The 18,226-nt window shown below is 40.0% G+C and overlaps 1 protein-coding gene and 1 long non-coding RNA gene across 6 annotated transcripts in view; one reads left to right on the top strand and one right to left on the bottom strand.

The window, feature by feature from the left end:
• Positions 1 to 18,226, top strand: part of sorbs1 (sorbin and SH3 domain containing 1) — a 74,455-nt gene that overhangs the window by 31,033 nt on the left and 25,196 nt on the right. For all 5 annotated transcript variants that reach the window (XM_081616001.1, XM_081616000.1, XM_081615999.1 and 2 more), the window contains 5 exons: positions 25 to 127; positions 1,364 to 1,478; positions 4,955 to 5,032; positions 13,780 to 13,829; positions 17,871 to 18,049. In XM_081616001.1, coding sequence (XP_081472127.1) covers positions 25 to 127; positions 1,364 to 1,478; positions 4,955 to 5,032; positions 13,780 to 13,829; positions 17,871 to 18,049 — 525 coding nt within the window. The remainder of the gene's footprint in view (positions 1 to 24; positions 128 to 1,363; positions 1,479 to 4,954; positions 5,033 to 13,779; positions 13,830 to 17,870; positions 18,050 to 18,226) is intronic.
• LOC145554998 (uncharacterized) lies at positions 401 to 8,459 on the bottom strand. The gene is made up of 2 exons (XR_014091032.1): positions 6,663 to 8,459; positions 401 to 1,632 (listed from the first exon to the last, which is right to left on the bottom strand). It is a non-coding gene; the product is annotated as an uncharacterized LOC145554998 (long non-coding RNA).

The following is an 18,226-nucleotide window of genomic DNA, read 5'->3' as shown; positions in this document are numbered from 1 at the left end:
TGCTCAGTTTGATCTGTTTTTCAGGAAGAACTGTTCCGCGCTCTAAAAGCGACGACCTGGTGGACTCCAGAGGGAGGCTGATACCGGTTCCGACTCGGTCCTCGTCTCTCTATCCGTCCGCCAGAAGGTCTGGTACCAGACAGGAAGTAGATCCAGTAGAACCTCTAGCTTCTGCTGCTGTTTAGTCACTTCCAGTTTTCTGCCGGTTCCTGGGCTGTTTCTGACCATCCTGGCCAGTTTTCAGTCTCTTCAGGGAGAAAGTGGCTCAGATGGTGGAAAGTTGGACTCAAGGTGATACAAAAACCACAACAAGATTTGGTTTGGGGGCAAAAAAGGCTAAATTCTGGGAACACAAGTCAGAATTCTAAAATTTGTCAAAATTTGAAGGTTAAAATCAGAATTCAGAGAGTGAAATCATCAATTTATTTTCTGTACACCCTTGTCCCTCAGTGGTGCCTCTCCAGCTAACGTTCCAGGCGAGAGGCGGGTCACCTGGACAGGTCGCCAGTCTGTCGCAGGGCAACACAGAGACACACAACCATGCACACACACACTCACACCTAGGGGCAATTTGGAGAGGCCAATTAACCTGACAGTCATGTTTCTGGACTGTGGGAGGAAACTGGAGTACCTGGAGAAAACCCACCATGCACAGGGAGAACATGGAGACTCCATGCAGAAAGACTGGGAATCGAACCCAGAACCTTCTTGCTGCAAGGCAACAGCTCTACTAACTGCGCCACTGTGCAGCCCTGAGTGAAATCAGAATTCAACAATTTCAGTCAAAATTCTGTGATTAAATCTCCAAATTCAAAGAAAAAAATCCAAATTATAAAATTTAGGAAAAAGTCAGAATTGTAAAATTAAAGTCAAAATTCTCAGATTAAAGTCAGAATTATGACTTTTTTCTCATCTCAGAATTTGGAGGGAAAATATACAAAATTCTCGCATTGTCAGAAAAAAATCTGAATACTAAAGATTAAAGTCAAAATTTCAAGATTACTGTCAAAATTCAAATTAGAAGATCAAAATTCTGAAACATTTTTGGATAAAAATCAGATTTCTAAACTTAAAATCAGCTGTTTTCAGTGTCTCTGGTTCTGCATGTTCCTGGTTTAATGTTCTGGTTTTCCTCCGTTGGGAAAAGCTGTTTTCTCTCACCGGCTCCGTAATCCAATCACTGCTCAGATTGGATTTTTCTGCCGTGTCGTCGTTGGAGGGAGGAGGCCGGCGCGTTGAAACGTCACGTTTTTTTTTTAAAATGAGAAATCGTCTCAGCCCGCGCCGGTTGCCATGGAGACCGCCGGAAAAGGATTGGCTCTCGGTGTCTCTCTCTCTCTCTCTGACTGTCCTTCCTCCGCAGGAGCGAGTGGGAGCCGCCGGATAAGAAGGTGGACACCAGGAAGTACCGCGCCGAGCCCAGGAGCATCTTCGACTACGAGCCGGGGAAATCATCCGTCCTGAAGCTGGAGAGAACGGTAACACTCTCTCTCTCTCTGTGTGTGTGTGTGTGTGTGTGTGTGTGTGTGTGTGTGTGTGTCGTCTGAGGTGCGTCCTCCCCTTCATCATCTTCCTCTGCCACCTCTGCATCCGAGCTGCTTCACTGCTAACGGTTAGCAACACTCAGGTTCACTGCATTTATAACAAGAGAGAAAACAAATCAAGTTGGTGGTTAACTTCAGTCCAGCAGCTTCTGCCCCACCGTTACCGACGGCAACAGACTGCGATCGCATTAATCCGCATAACTAATCTTATCTTTAACAGAAATCGGGAGTAATATACGTATATATTTTTAGTACAGGAAATAAAACCATACAAACTATCACACATTTAATAACTGGAGCATTACTTTGCATGAAAAATAAATAAAACCTACAAAGAAAAAATCGACTTAACATCAATCCAGCAGCTTCTGCCCCTGTACAATAAAAACAATATAATAAATAAACCTAAACAGTTCCTACCATAAATCAATGGCTCTCAGTGAACAGTTAACAGTTGCAAAAGCTTTAATTATAACAATTAAAAACATAAACAGCGTGACGTCACAAAATGCTGCCAGCCGCGATGGCTGCCGCTGGTTTTAGCTGTCAACATGACGCGCTAAGTCTTAAATCTACATGTGACATATACAAGAAAAAGGGACGCAGTGCTTTGTTACTAATTGTAGCACTCTGGCAACTAGATAACAAGGTCAGGAAAATTCAAATATACTGTATTAATCCCAAAGGGAAATTAAATGTTGGTGTAGCTCATTACTTCAGATTCTTCAAAGCGTTATTGGAGAAGTTTAGTGAGGGAGAGGGAAGTAGGTCAGTTGTGCTACCTTGACTCTGTTTTTTGTCTGTTTTTTGTTTCAGTTAAAAAGGAAAACAAAGGCGACCCACACAGAAACTCTGACAGGTCATCGGTTAAGCAGATGTTTAGATGAGCTAATCAACCACCACTGTGTTAGCTTTGCTAACAGCAGTGGTAGCTAATCTACCACAAACGCAAATTAAACATCACGCCTAATAATGGACTGAATGTTCTGTGTAGTAAATGTTTTTGGTGTTGAATGCTGATACATTAGTGGTGTTGTTGTTAGTCAGTTGCTACGGCGACGAGTTTTTGTGTAGCACAGTCGACACAGAGAGCGAGCAAAAAAGAGGAATACGAGTGGCTTTGAGTTGTTCTTCAACGGTTTTTCAGCGTTATTTTTCCCTTTGTGGCGGCGCGTTGAATTAAATTGGTAACACCTCCATCTCCAGGTTTAGTTTACGGAGTTGCTCTACCGCAGCGCTGCGGCTTCGGATGGTCATCAGCGAAATTCCTGGATGTAAACAATAACATACTCATTTATAGATTTATTAATAAATTCAAATATTTCCACGTGCATGCTTCTATATATTTATTTATCCATTTATTTGATATTTTATCGTATTTTAGTTGCTTACTATATCACACTTATGAATATATTTTTTATAGAATTTATATATTTGTATATTTATCTTTTGTATATGGAGTAGCCTGTCAACAATGCAATTAGGGATCAATAAAGTATATTCTCTTTTATTCTAAAACATGGAGTACTTACACATGAAACCATGTATATTTGTATCTGTACATTTGTCCAAAATAAATGTTAAGAATAAAAACGGAGCTGATCCTGATGCACAGATACAAACGGCAGCAGAAACAAAGGGGGAGGAGCTGACAGTTACCGGTTGCCATGGTAACCACCAACTGCCAGGAGCCGCGTAACGTAACTTACGTCACAATAAGATGTCAGAAGAAAAAAACAGCTTTTAGACTACACAAAATGAGTTTGAAGAGTAAATAAACCAGTTTTGACAAACTAACAGATAATAATAATAAAATAAAAACCCTGTTATGTTCACACAGTCTGCGGCGAATTAAATATTTCGTGTCCTTGGCAGGTTTGTCATCTTTACGTAATCATTTTCCACTCAGATATTTAGAAAAGATGCTTTATTGTGACAGAGTAGCTGAGCTCATGTAATTACTGCCAGGCAGGCTGGTTGAGAACTGGCCTGATCCCAGTTCGCTCCAGTTCACCAGTAAAATAATGAACTCAGTCATTCATTCTTCATGTTTGGTTCACTGATTTCACTCTGTTTCTTTAAACCCACAGAGAGCCTTGCAGAAACTTTCATCCTTCCTTTTTCTTTCTGTTAAACTACAAACTTCAATGTATTTCTATGGGATTTTATCTACAGTAATGCATAACTGTATAAAGTATAAATAAGGTAATTTATACTTTACTTCATGTTGTGGAAATACTGCAGGGGGGATTGTGAGACTTCTGATCAACTAGGCAGATTTAAATTACTTTTTTATTCAAATTTATGTATTTAAATACAAATTAACATGAATCCAAAATTACATATTTCAGTCTGAAATGCAAACATTCAGTGAGAAAAATCTGATCATTATGTCAAAATGATCAGTTTGTTTATAGCCGTGGCTTTATTAGACTTGTTCAAAATAAAGACATGAAATAAAGAAGCTGTGAATAATTTCCATTGAGTTTGTAGGAAGTAAAAAGGCATGTTTTATGTAGCACTAAGCCTCGTTTATTGTTAAACACTACATACTATTTAGGGCTGAACGGTACGGCTGAAAGACGTACAAGCGTTTCATTTCGGTTGAAATCAATAATTATTGATTCATTTTTTGTTTTATATATCTGTACTACAGACAAACTAGCGGTTACTTTTCCTGTTTTATCCAGTTTTCACTCCAAACGGAAACCTGAAACCGCTCCTGCAGTTACTTGACGGTTTTATGGTTGCTAGGCAACCAAAAGAGTGAGTGAGTTGCTAGGTAACCAAAGAGTGAGTGAGTTAGTCGGTGCCACTAAAGACCTCTGGTCTATCTCATAAAATCCCCCAAAACTTACATTAAAGTTTATGGTTTTTAATTTCAGGAATATGAATATTTTCTGCATGGCACTTTATGCAAATGTCCCCCGGCTTATGCAGCATCAAAACCAGGGTTTTATTTTACGGTTTGATCCGAGACAATTAGCTTCACATGCAATGAAATATGAAGCAAAAGGCAGCAGCTGTTAAGCTGGAAGCAGCAGAAAGTCTGAAAACCCCTGAATTTCTTCATGCTGCCGTCGGCATGAAAGCAAAACTTACAGGCTGGACAGTTGCTGGACTGGAAGTCGTGGTGTGAAGAGGACGGATTGGATGTCACAAACTAATTAGAGTAAGAGCCGGATTTGGTTTCTCCTGGTTCCTGTTTTCACGTCTTTATGCTCTGTGATGTTTATCAGCTGCTGTTGCATCACTTTTTGCGAGGATATGAAACTATTTCAGGAAGAGTCATGTCATAAATCACATCTGCTTTCACGTGGTTGGCTCTTTGCCTTGGTGTGCATAAGCTGAGCTGTCTGAACTGTCTTCTCTTTGTCTTTCTCCTCCTGTCGCCATGCCCCTTTACTCAGGATGTAAGTCCAGAAGATGTAGATTTAGAGAATGAGCCTTGGTATAAATTCTTTTCAGAGATGGAGTTTGACAAAGCGGTAAGTGGTCGCTGTTCTCACGACGACAGCATATCGTCACGTACTGCATGTCATGTAACATCCATGTCGAACGTCTAAACAAACTGTCTGTGAGGTCTGCTTGTTTCCTCTCCCTCCCCGCTGTGATCCTCTGAGTGTCTGATCGTATGTGTAGCCGCCGTTAGCTGCGTAGCCCATAACTGTTACATATGGATCATTGAGGCTAAATACTGGTTATCAGTCATAAAATCTATTGTTTTCTTGAATTTTCAGTTATTTTCTGTACAAGACCTACACTGCTAGGTTTTGTAAACAAATATGTAAAAAAAAAAAACAAATATCTTCACCACATGGCTAAAAAAATATAATCTACATGGGTTTAAGAAAAGTTTTCATTAGGGCTGCGCGATATAAACGTCTCGTATCAATCAATATTGCTAATTATTGATAAGTTTGTTGTTTTAAATGTCTGAACTACCAGACCAGTGGAGCGGCCTTTGCTCATTTATCTGCAGCTTTCACTTCTTGCTACTATTTCTAAGCATTTATGTGGCAAAACCTAAAACTGCTGCTGCGCAGGTTACTCAACAGGTTGTTGCTAGGTAACCAACGAATGAGTGAGTTGCTAGGTAACCAGAAAGCGAGTGAGTTAGTTGATTCCGCTAACCTAGCCTAGCAAGAACCCACACAAATCCGACCCTGATTGTGTTTTAAATATGCCTAGCCTGTAGAGGGCAGTGTAGCGCTATGGTAATACATATGCTAGCCAATCAGATTGCTTCAAGACAACCAGAACTTCCTGTTACAAATTAAACATGGAGGCAAGAGACTCATTTGTGGGGACTGGAAAAATGTAAAGTATTTTTAAATTGTGTATTAGAATACAGAGTTATTAAAACACAAAACTATGTTGATTGGGAATCATGTCAAAGCAAGAATATGGCGTATTTCGGCCATTGTAGATAAATTACTACAGATTTTTACTCAAGTAGAAATAAAAAGCAGCCATCCAAGAAATGACTCAAGTATGAGTAAAGAAGTGTTTGGACAAAGTCAAAACTGATTAAAACACAATTTGATATTTAAAAATTACATAATCAGACAGACCAAACGACAACATTATGTGGAAATGTTGGTATTTTAAAGATCAAATGATATTAATTCATATACGCAACAAAATCAGACAACAGAAACATTTTTCCAAATCAGTTTCTTTCAGTATAAAATTTGTTAAACTTTAATAAAAACTACAGGTGTGTCTCTGGTGAATGTTTTGAGACAGTTTTGCTCTCCATTAAGTTACTCACAGTGGGTAGAAGATCCAAAAGATTTAATCAATAGTAGCGATGCTTCAAAATAAAATTACTGAAGTAAAAGCAAAATTACTCCTAAAAGAATTTTTTATTTTAAAAAGTTTCTCTAGTGACTGTGCTGTTATAGTAAATCCACGTTCTGATAAGTGACTCTTGCACAATATTCATGTTTATTTAGTTGCACCAATAATTTCTTTGTGAAACTCGGATTTTGCTCCTCGTCTTTTGGCCTGCAGTGTTTTCTGAGCATGAGGTCTGGATCAGATGATTCACCCAGAACTCTCGTCTCTCTTGTAGTCCACCAAGCAACCAGGGTAATCCGAGTCCGTTATATTTACCAAAATATCCGGGTGGCGCAGGTCTGAATCAGAGCCGTGACACATGCGTGCCTCGGGACAGAAGTGGTCCTGACTGCCCAGAAACAGATGTTGATTTCCCAAGCCGCCCCGCCCCGGGTCCGGTGAGGCGGCACCACTGGCTTTGTGTTCCTGCGCCGTCCAGACGCTGCAGTCTGAGGTTGGCAGGAGGTCCAGGAGGCTCAGTCCCGGTGGCAGCTGCCGGACTCGGTTTCTGTCTGGACGGGTGCCACGTGAGCTTGATGACTGGCTCCTGTTTACTGTTAAAGCCACTTCTAAAGCTGCACCTGGTATGTGCAGCATGTGACCTTAAGGCCCAGCCAGACACCATGGCTCATTGCAGCTTGATTGACAAATCAGGAGTCGTTTGGTATCAGCGAAGGAGAAGGAGAAGCATTTTTATATCTGCTGAATCATTTGCGTGTTGAACAGGTTGATGATTCATTTTCTGTTTCCTGGCTGTTTATTTAAAATGGTCTGAAGAGCTGATGATGCCGTACATTCTGGCAATCCTTTCAAAAACCCCTCGAGTTAAAGCTGCAGTATGAAACTGTCACCATGTAATGACGGTATGAGACAATGTATCTCTTCTGCCTTCTCCCAGTGCTCCTGTTGCTGACTAGAAACAACCAATCAGGGCCAGGAGGCGGGTCTTAGCGTTGTCAATCACCCTCTCTGCAACAGTGTGGCTAGCAGTGAATGCTAAGGATAGTTAGCATGACCACTGATGACTGGGGATAAATGGTTTTTCTATAACTGCAAGTTGTTACTCTGCCGTTAGCACATTTAGCAGCAAGTACATGAGGTGATTGACAGCTTTAAGAGTCGTCTCCTGGCTCTGATTGGTTGTTTTTGGTTTGGAGTGGTACTAGCTCAGGAAGGAGGTGGAGAAGAACGATTGAGTGGCAACAATCATGTTCTTTGGTGTCTGGAAAATGAGTCATTTCAAAAACACTCTGACTCAACGGTTACACTTGCAAAAAGCCGTACAACTTTGAAAAGCAGAAAGGGAGCCTTCTGTACCACCATCAAGAATGCAGCAAGTGGTTTCTGAATGTCAAGTCAACAACAAAACGCTTGTCTTTTCCAGCAGCCGTTGTGCAGCCCACACAGCGATAAAACCAGCTGATCAAATGTGCTGGAACTCAGCTTGAGTTGCTAGGTAACGGGCGGAACTCAGCTTGGGTTGCTAGGTGACGTAACATTCTAAAGGTTTTTGAAACAGCTCATTTTCCAGACACCAAAAGACGTGAACTTATTGCCAAAAAAACTGGTTGGGTTGTTTTAGAAGCAGTTAAGACCCAAATAGGAGAATAAAAATGTGCAACATTTGAATTTTGCGTAATAAATCCCCTTTAAAGATCAGTTGTCAGCCAGAAACCTGTAATTGGTGAACCTTTTGTCTGCAGAACTCAACCCAAGTTGAGACAGTTTCAAGGAAAGTATTGCAAAACTTTAAAAATTTTTAAATATTAGTTTTTTTTTAGTTAAAAGCTTCTTCTTGACGTTTACAGTTCAACTTGAAGACTGGATTCGTCTAAATTCTTTCAGGAAACAAATCATTTATTTTTCGCGCTTGTGGAGAGCGCCACAGATTGCTGGTAATGGTCCTCTTTAATAACGATAACACATTTAAAGCTGCGTCTGAAAATACATCCAGTGACGGCTCCAGTCAAGCGGCGGGTCATCGATATACATAGCCAGCTGGAGCCGGAGTTCCACACGTATCAATGCTGAGGAAGATCACTGCGGCCCCCTGCTGCCGCCACAGCGACTCCGTGTGCGGCACGGACGCTGACGTCAGGCCCGCTGCCACCCAGCCTCAGCGCCGCCACCTGACGCCACCAAACGGGGCGACGCTAAAAGCCTGCCAGCTCATTGTGCGCTCATATTTAACCTCTGTTGCACACTTAACCTTTACCTTTAAGCATTTAGCGGCGGCAGGATGAGCTCCCCTCACACCGGACAGGCATGTTTGTGTTCATAAGAACACATCAACACGAATAAGGTTCTGGAAAGAATGGGCTTCGTGTTACAGCGGCCCGCTCTATTTTGACTGTGAAAGCAGCAGAGTGCAGTCCGAGCCGCGCGGCGGTTCTGATGAATTGTTGTCGCCTGTGTTCCTTAGATACCTCAGTTTGCATCCGCAGGCAGGTTTGTCTGAAAACTGATCCGCTTTCTGGTTGTTTAGCTCATTTTTGAATGTACATTCTCTGAAAAATCAATAAAAAATCAATAATTTCAGGCAAAGAAATTTTAATTTCTTGTTCTTTCTGTGGTAAAAAAAGAAAAAAAAAGAAGCTTTTTTTAAATAAAAAAATGTTTTGGATTCTGTGTAGCTGAACTATTTTGTGACGATGCGTAACCATAGCAACTGACATCAGAAATCCCATAGGAGTTTATTTTATTTTTCTTCCTTTAGGATTAATAGATTATTTTTCCTCTAAATTTTTCTACGAACTACTGTAAGAAACTTCTGTTTTGAGATTTCTGCTGTGTTTGTGACCGTAACCTCGTTTTGTGCAAGACAGCTGAACCATAAACAGTTTTGGACGTTTTCCCACATTAGTTGCTTTCTGCTCTCTGCACTGTAAAAACATAAAATCTTACCAAGTATTTATGTCTAGTTTTTAGTGGAAATATCTTAGTTCACTTGAAATAAGACAAAAACTTTTTTGAGTCAGTAATCCCTTAATATTGATGAAAAAGGTTTAGTTCCACTGGCCAGTTATTTCACTTATAACAAGACATTTTCCTATGTTATAAATTAAATAATCTAGACGTGGAACTACTTTTTCATCAATGTTAAGGAAGTATCAACTTAAAACAAACTCGTATATCTTGCTGATAAGCTGCTTGTTAGATTTGTTTTAAGTGGACCAAGATATTTGCACTAGAAAGTTAACCAAAATACTTGGTTCTGTTTTGTGTTTTTGCAGTGTTTTACATAAAAACCTCAGAAAATAAAACACCATTAAATGACGAGGGGCGTTTCGTGCATCATCTGATTGTTTATGTCTCCGTTTGTTTGAAGCACCAGGAGAGATCGGAGGATTTGGGCAGAAAATGGGAGCAGGATGGGGTGAAACGGCGAACAGAGTAGTTTCCATCCCAGCAGGATGTATATAGTGTCACCAACCATTATCTCCCATGTGCAGCGCTAAATCTTTTCCCGGGACGTCCCAGAGTAACACGACGCTGTGATAACACGGCCGGGTTAGTGTGAAACTGATCCATTTTCCCCCGTTGGACGAGGAAAAGTCCTCATAAACTGACACTAATCAGTCATCTTGTAAATAACCAGATTAAGATTCCATTCCTCCGCTGCAGATAAGCCCTCCATGATTGTTTCCTGTTTACTTTCCACTGACGCTGTTTGTGTGTGAGCCCAATAACCGGGAGTGTCAGAGGACGCTCTCTTACTGCCCCTGATAAGAGAGGTGGAGGTGGTGGGCTGGAAGACGGGGAAGATTAATCGGTGACCCCTCGGTGTGTTCTCCAAGTCGCCATGGAACATTTAGCTTTATAAATAGACGCGACTATAGAGCTGCCAGCCTGGTGTTCGGCTCCTACAAAGATAGGCTCTTATTCTCCGGGGTTATTAATGATCATCTGCCCCGGCAACGAGGCGGAGAGGCATGTTGTGGCAAATGAGCAGCGCAGAATGTTCCCTGTCTGGTCATTGGTGTGGGAAGTGGAGGCTCGGCCGCGCCGCGGGGCGGCCAGGGGCGTTTGGGGCCGGGTTGCCATGTCTGGCGGGCAGTTTCCAGCCAAAAACAAAGTCAAACCCACCCTACTCCCAAAAAAACCCGCCCAAATCTCAACCTCCAATGAAGTTCATGTTGATAGCAGCAGATATAGTTATGTATGCATAAATATATATTGGGGCTGGGCAATAAATCAATAATATGTGGCAGACACGTGATCAATAACGATAGTTACATCTGATAGAATATTGAAAATCCCCTGAACTCCGATCCAAAACCGCACAACCTTCTAAGCTGGGTTGGTGAAACCAACCAACTGGCTCACTCCTCGGTGACCTAGCAACTCACTCACTCCTCGGTTACCTAGCAACTCACTCACTCCTCGGTTACCTAGCAACTCACTCACTCCTCGGTTACCTAGCAACTCACTCGCTCCTCGGTTACCTAGCAACTCACTCACTCCTCGGTTACCTAGCAACTCACTCACTCCTCGGTTACCTAGCAACTCACTCACTCCTCGGTTACCTAGCAACTCACTCGCTCCTTGGTTACCTAGCAACTCACTCGCTCCTCGGTTACCTAGCAACTCACTCGCTCCTTGGTTACCTAGCAACTCACTCGCTCCTCGGTTACCTAGCAACTCACTCACTCCTCGGTTACCTAGCAACTCACTCACTCCTCGGTTACCTAGCAACTCACTCACTCCTCGGTTATCTAGCAACTCACTCGCTCCTTGGTTACCTAGCAACTCACTCGCTCCTTGGTTACCTAGCAACTCACTCGCTCCTCGGTTATCTAGCAACTCACTCGCTCCTTGGTTACCTAGCAACTCACTCACTCCTCGGTTACCTAGCAACTCATTCGCTCCTCGGTTACCTAGCAACTCACTCGCTCCTCGGTTACCTAGCAACTCACTCGCTCCTCGGTTACCTAGCAACAGCCTGTCGAATAGCAGCACTTTACAGTTTCACCACTTTGCCTCACAACTGCTTAAAAACAATCAGTTAAGTCATGACACCGGTTTGGTAATATTTCAGATATTCAAACAAAAACTAATCAATAATTGTTGACAAAGACAATCAGTGACACTTGACTGACCAATAATTGATTTTGTCACATTCAAATTTTCAAAATAAATTAACTACTAAGGGCATTAACACAGCATTTTATTAAAAGTTTTGAGCAGCTTTATTGTTCAGAAGCCGCCTTACTGGGAGGAAACTTGCCCAAACTGGCAACCCTGGGATGGTGGGAATGGGAGAGACGAGGGGGGCGATTGTGCAATCGTATTTGCAAACAACACTTGTGCTCTTATTCATAGAGCCTCGTTATTTTTACCTGCTGTGACGTCCGAAAAGAGGAAAGCAGCAGAAACAGTGGGCTAAAATTAGCTTAGCTCCAAAGCATTTTAAAATGCCGCTGGCTGCTGCTCTGCTCCATCAGTGACCCCAACAAAAATATGTGTTATTGCTCTTTATGTAATGCCAATTCATCTCCATTAAATGTCACTCCACTCGCTTTATGCGCCTAAATATGCAGAAAATTATTTATTCTTTCGTGTTTGACTATTTCTCTGTGCACTGCAAAAACACAAAGTCTTACCAAGTATTTCTGTCTAGTTTGTAGTGCAGATATCTTAGTTTTGTCTCATTTTCAGCTTGTTTTGAGTCAATAATTCATTAATATTGATAAAAAACAATTATTTATTTTATAACAAGAGTTTTCTCCCATATCATAAGTGAAATAATCTGCCAGAGGAGCTAGTATTTTTCATCAATAATGAATGATTTACTTAAAACAAACTCCTATTTCTTGCTGAAAAGTTATTTAGTTTTGTCTCATTTCAAGTTTACTTAGATATTTTTACTAGAGACGAGACCAAAAATATTTAGTAAAAGTTTATATTTTTACAGTGTACTATCTTTTTTGTCCAATTGTGGCTTAATTACTGCTCTCAGTATGTTTTTTTTCCCACTAAATGGCCTTTGTTTGAGTCTGTATGATCCAGTTAACGATTAATCGATTGCAAAATCAGCTGACAATGATGTGAATAATCAATTAATCGTGATTAACTGATTAATTGTTTAATCGTGAATCAGTTTATATATCTGTGAGCTCTTGTGTCCAAGCTGATAACTGTAATTCAACTACCAATGCAAAATGTATATATTTTTTGTTCAGTTTTTGCTTAAATATTGCTTTGAATGTTTTTTTTCCAACCAAATGGCCTTTTTTGAGTCTGTATGCGCCATTTAGCAATTAATCGATTACTAAATCTGTGACTATTTTGATCATTGATTAATCACACTTAATCTGATTAATTGCTTCAGCCCTAAATGTTTTGCACATCAGTCTGCTCTTGTGTTAGTAAGAGTGGATTTAGGAGTAATTCCTTGTAACACCAACACAAATTATGTGTATGTTCTAACCCTTTTGGCTTAATTACTGCTCTGAATGTGTTCCTGCTTTAAATCGGCTTTTTTCAGTCAGTATACTCCTGTTAATGATTAATCGATAACTAAATGAGTTGTCAATTCCTTCAATATTTGATTAATCGCATAAAGCATATAGCTTTGTACAGTTTTGGCTTAATTTCTGCTCTGACTGTGTTTTTCTTTCAGCAATTTGCCTACTTTTGAGTCTGTTTACTAAAGTTAGCAATTAATTGTTTGCTAAATTAGTCGAGAGCCATTTCATTAATCGATTAATCGCGATTTATCCAATTAATCTTTTCAGCCCAACCCAGTTAGTGCAAACTATGTTTTTAGTTAATTTCTGCTCTGACTGTGTTGTTCTTTCAGTAATTTGTATATTTTTGTGTTTGTATGCTCAGTTATTGATTAATTGATTACTACATTAGTCAGCAACTGTTTCATTAATCGATTAATCGTGTTTTATACGATTAATCGTTTCAGCCCTCATATCTTTTGCATATTGGTGAGCTCCTGTGTCCGTGTTGATACATGTAATTCGGCCTCCTTGCCCCACCAGCTGGTTAATTGCCCCCCTGTCTGCTCCGCTGGTAATGAGAGCGACTCAGTCAGACAAAAGAAGTGGCTTCAGTGGGAGACAGCAGCTTATAGGCTGAGCCCGTGACAGCCTCCCCTCCCCGCATGGCGCCCCCTGACCGACGCACGCCCAGCCCTCCCTTCCCTTCCACTCTCCTTTCTGCCGCTTGTTTTCTCCCAACTTGCATGCAGGCCAAAACACACGCTTCGCCCCCCCACCCCGTCCATGCCGAGAGACGCTCGGAAACGCTCGACGCAGAAACACACGGCCGACCGAGAGGAACGGAGGGCAGAATCTGGCCTGACTGGAGGCTGCTGCCTGTTTCAGCGGGAGGAGATCTTCCTGTGGATCTATCAATGACTTCTTTGTTTGGTTTGTTGCAGAGTGCCCCCTCCTTCAGCCCTCTGGAAACAGCCTCCGACCTGCAGCAGTAGTAAGTCAACGCTTCTTCCTTTCTCCAGCTTTAAAATCTCGCCTCATCCTTGTAGATTTGATGTGATTATGAGAGGGATGAACGGCAGTTTCCTGTTAAAGAGGCAAAAAGCCAGCAGAACAGAGTGTCCCCTTTCTGCATTTTGTGTTGTTTTCCCTTCAGGTTGTAGATATGGCTCCTATCGGGGGGAGAGTTTATTTAAAGACAGGAACCTGGATGGCACTGGGATAAAGGGAACTCTCCCAGCTGCTGCATAACTTAGAAACTGTTACCTCCGCCTGAATGTGCTGAATGACCAGATCATGAAACATGAGCGATTAATCAGATTAATCAGCTTATTTAGTGATCGATTAATTGGTAACTGGAGAAAACAGACTCAAAAAAGAAAGAACAACACAATCAGAGAAGAAATTAACCCAAAAAATTACATATTTTGCATTTAAGATAAAAGAAACCCGTCTTTTGTCTGTTCAACCCAGAACTCCTCAAGTGGCATTTTCAGCTTCACCTGGTTCGAATTATGTAACAAAAAAAATCACCTTTTCTCCCAAATATTTCACTGCTGCTCTAGTTTGTCTTATTAGACTTTAAATAGGACAAAACTAACTTAGAAGTAACTTTTCAGGAAGGTATAGAAGCGTGTTTAAGTGAATAATTCCTTAATATTGAGGGAAAAGCAGATTAATTCAGTTACTAGTGAATTAATCTGCTTTTCCCTCAATATTAAGGAATTATTCACTTAAAAAAGCTAATATATCTTCCTGAAAAGTTAATTTTAACACTTGTATTATTTAAAGTGTAATAAGTAACTAGAAAAATTTTAAAATTTTGTGTTTTTGCAGTGTATTATGTTAATCCAAAAAAATTACAGATCAGACTTTTTGCATTTTAAGCAAGAAAAAAAGGAAATAAATTATTTGTTTGAGTCTCAACGGGCAATTTATGTTAAAGCAAGTATAAAAGAAGGGAAAAAAGTTTATTTCACATGAAAAATGCTTAAATTAAAAAAATCTGCAGAATGTGGGACTTTTATTTATCCGACTTATCGCAGTAATCAATAGATGAATTGATAAGTGGAATAACCGTTAGTTGCAGCTCCACTCAGACCAAAAGCTGCGTTTGATCTTGCCTTTGTGTTTGATGGAGACTGACAGCGTCTATTTCTGTGTCCTGCAATAAAATGCCAGGAATTCGGGGCCGCAGCGCAAAAACTGTCTAGAGAAAATAAACCTTCGTTTCTGCTTTCCATCTGCTGCAGTCATTATGTCACCAGGAGGGGGCAGCGGGGGGCGAGGGGGTGGCGGGGAGCGCGCGCGCAGCGCGGCGGCTAAAATAAACCCCAAACCAGCTTTTTGTTCCATTGATACGTCTGAGAGCTGGAAAGGAAGCGATCCCTGATTAAAGCCGATGGAAGTTTAGCCACTCAAAATGTTCGCAGCGGAAACTTTGCTCATAAACCGACTTCCCTCTGAGGGGCTAATTTACGGTTGCTCCGCTGTTTTCCTGCCTCAGCAGAGTCAGACATGGCTGCTGGATCTGACATATTTCAGAACGGAAAGGCTGGAATGATCCGGACTGGTTTGTTCTGCCATCATGATGCAGCAGAACGGATATTAAAGATGTAAAACTGTCACAAGTTTACAAAAATCAACATTTTCTGTTTGCTAGAACCTGTCTGACAGCACGAAGTCGGCTACAGGCTCACGTTTCCTGAAAGAAACTGTCATGTTTGGCATAAAAACACAATCTTTTTGTCTAGTTTTTACTTAGCACACTTTAAATGAAACAAAACTAACTTAAAAGTAACTTTTTAGCAAAATGTAGGAGTTTATATTAAGTAGATGATTCTTGAACATTCATAAAAAGTGGAAGAAAATGTTTTAACTGGAAAACTTCTGTTTTATTAATATTAAAGAATTATTGACTTAAAGCTCTTATTTCTCACTGTTTTGTCTTATTTTTCAAGTCTAATTAGATATTTTCACTGGAAACTAAATGGATTTGCTGTTTTTATGTATGCAGAGGTTTTTTTACCTACTTCATGTTGTTCAAACAGGTTCTAGAAAACAGAAAATGTTGATTTCTTTGTTGTTTTTTGCAGTGTAAACAGAGCATCATGCTAGCATTCCAACATGATGGTGGAAGTATTATGGTCTGGGCTCTTTTTGGCGCTTCAGGAAATAATTAGTTGTATTTTTTAGCTTTGGACGAGAATCCAAAGCACACCAATAAGTTCAACTCTGAATGATTTCATGGAAATCCAGAAGTGGCCTAGTCAAAGTATGGAACAGGCCATTTTAGCTCTAAACCACTGAATGTGGCTGAATTAAAACAATTCTGCAAAGAAGAGTGGATCAAACTTCCTCTGCAGTTACTGCAAACAATACACTGCAAAAACAAAATAGTTTTATCTGGTTTCTTAAAACACGTTTTATAAGACAAAGCTAACTTTATTTTCCTGCTGAAAATTTACTTATAAATTAGTTTTGTCTTATTTAAAGTGTAATAATATATTTGCAGTAGAAACTAGACCAAATATTACTTGGTAAAGTTTTGTGTTTTTGAAGTGTTGATTGATTTTAGATGTTTAGATTTGATAAAAGAGCAAAAACGGCAAACCTGACATTTTTACCGTTATGTTTAATGAAAAGTGACCAGGAAAGGCTGTAAACTAGAGCTTTGTGTGTTTTGGAGTCTAATGATGACAGAAATAAATCCCATCCAGTCTAAATGTGGAGGGATGTGCAGCATGGAGCGCAGGACATGCGCCGCTTGGCGTTTGCTTTTACTAGAAGCTTCTCAGGAGATTATTTTAAATCTGATCGTAAATCAGCCACAGAAGCATTTACGTGAATTCCTGCTGCACGCCCAGCGCAGACGCGTTGCCAGCACTGCTGAGAATATTTCCCTACCAAGGAGCCTCCTGTTGCTCAGAGATTTAAAAACGCTTCTCTGTCGCAGCTTTTCGCCAGAATGAGGACAGAAACCAGCACCGGCGCATGGAGGTGACACAGGTGCTGCTGATGCACCAGATGGGAATGTTGAGGGAATATTTATGGAAATCATTCCCAACGCAGACAAATCTCCTCTCTGCCTTTGCTCTGGATCCACGTTGGGTTTTTTTCCTGCTCTAATTACATCACATCCCACAAGAATTTCACAAACTTACCCAGAATCCCCTTAATGAGACCCATATGACGGAGCATTACCCTGATGTATCTTTCTTTTTTTTTTAGATAATGAACTACGGAGGGAAATTAGTTACAATATTATTGCAACCAAAGAACATGTTTTAAAAATCAAAATTGCTTTTTAATTTTTTTTTTTTAACTTCTCAATCAAAAAAAATACGATCTAAGATCCATTTTCAATGCGTACTTAATTATGCAGTTTGGTACTTTTACAGATTTTTATTTTGTTTTCAAAAAATATTTCAGTTAGCAAAAATAACATCTAAAGAAGTAAAAAACAAAATTAAATCTGAAAAATTATAAAAATGTATCAATCTGGAAAAAATAGTAACCTGCTCATTTTTTTAATTCATTTTTCTGTTTTGAAAAAAATTTATTAAAAAAAGTAAAAATTAAATAGAAAAAAGTAATAAAAATACATGAATAAATTAGCAAAAATAAAATCTGAGAAAGTGATTAAAACTAAATACATCTGGAAAATGTGAACTGCAAGTTATTTTTGCTCATTTTAGTTTTTACATTTTTCCAATTTTTTAAAATAAAATCCGAGAAGTACATTTTCAAAAAAAAAATAAAATGAGCAAAAATAAAACCCACAATGGAAGTAATTTACAAAACATATGAAAAATAAACTTAATTCAACATATTGTGAAGTACACTCAAAATGTGAGTTTGATTTAGTTTCATTTTTGAAATGCTTTTTTTTTTATATTAAAATTTTTTGAAACACGCTCCTCGCCTTCACCAATATTGGAACGAATTTCTCTCCATAAATCACTAAAACGCATATTGATATCGAAGCAGCTCGGCTGTGTTTGAGTAACATTTTTCTCTCTCGTTTGCGGCGCAGCTCCTCTAGCAAGTCTGGACACAACGAGGAGGAGAAGGACGGCGGGTCGTCGTCCGGCGAGCCCGCCGCTCCAGAATGCGACCGGCACGTTTACAAGAGCGTCCTGGAGGGCGGCGACATTCCCCTGCAAGGCCTGCGGGCTTTAAACAAGCGCCAAGGCAGCTCCTCCTCCTCTAAAGGTAGGACGCTAGCTCAGCTTCAAACATGGCCGCTCTCTGCAAAAACACAAAATATTAACAAGTATTTTTATCTACTTATTCGCTCAAATACCTTATTACACTTGAAATGAGACAAAACTAAATTCTAAGTAACTTTTTGGCATCAAATATGAGCTTTTTAAGTAAATAATTCCTTAA

This window comes from Poecilia reticulata, chromosome 15 (assembly GCF_904066995.2).
Source record: "Poecilia reticulata chromosome 15, P_reticulata-male-v2, whole genome shotgun sequence".
In the NCBI taxonomy this organism is placed as follows: Eukaryota; Metazoa; Chordata; class Actinopteri; order Cyprinodontiformes; family Poeciliidae; genus Poecilia; species Poecilia reticulata.
The sequence above is the reverse complement of the archived record's forward strand: the minus strand, read 5'-3'. Positions and strand labels throughout refer to the sequence as shown.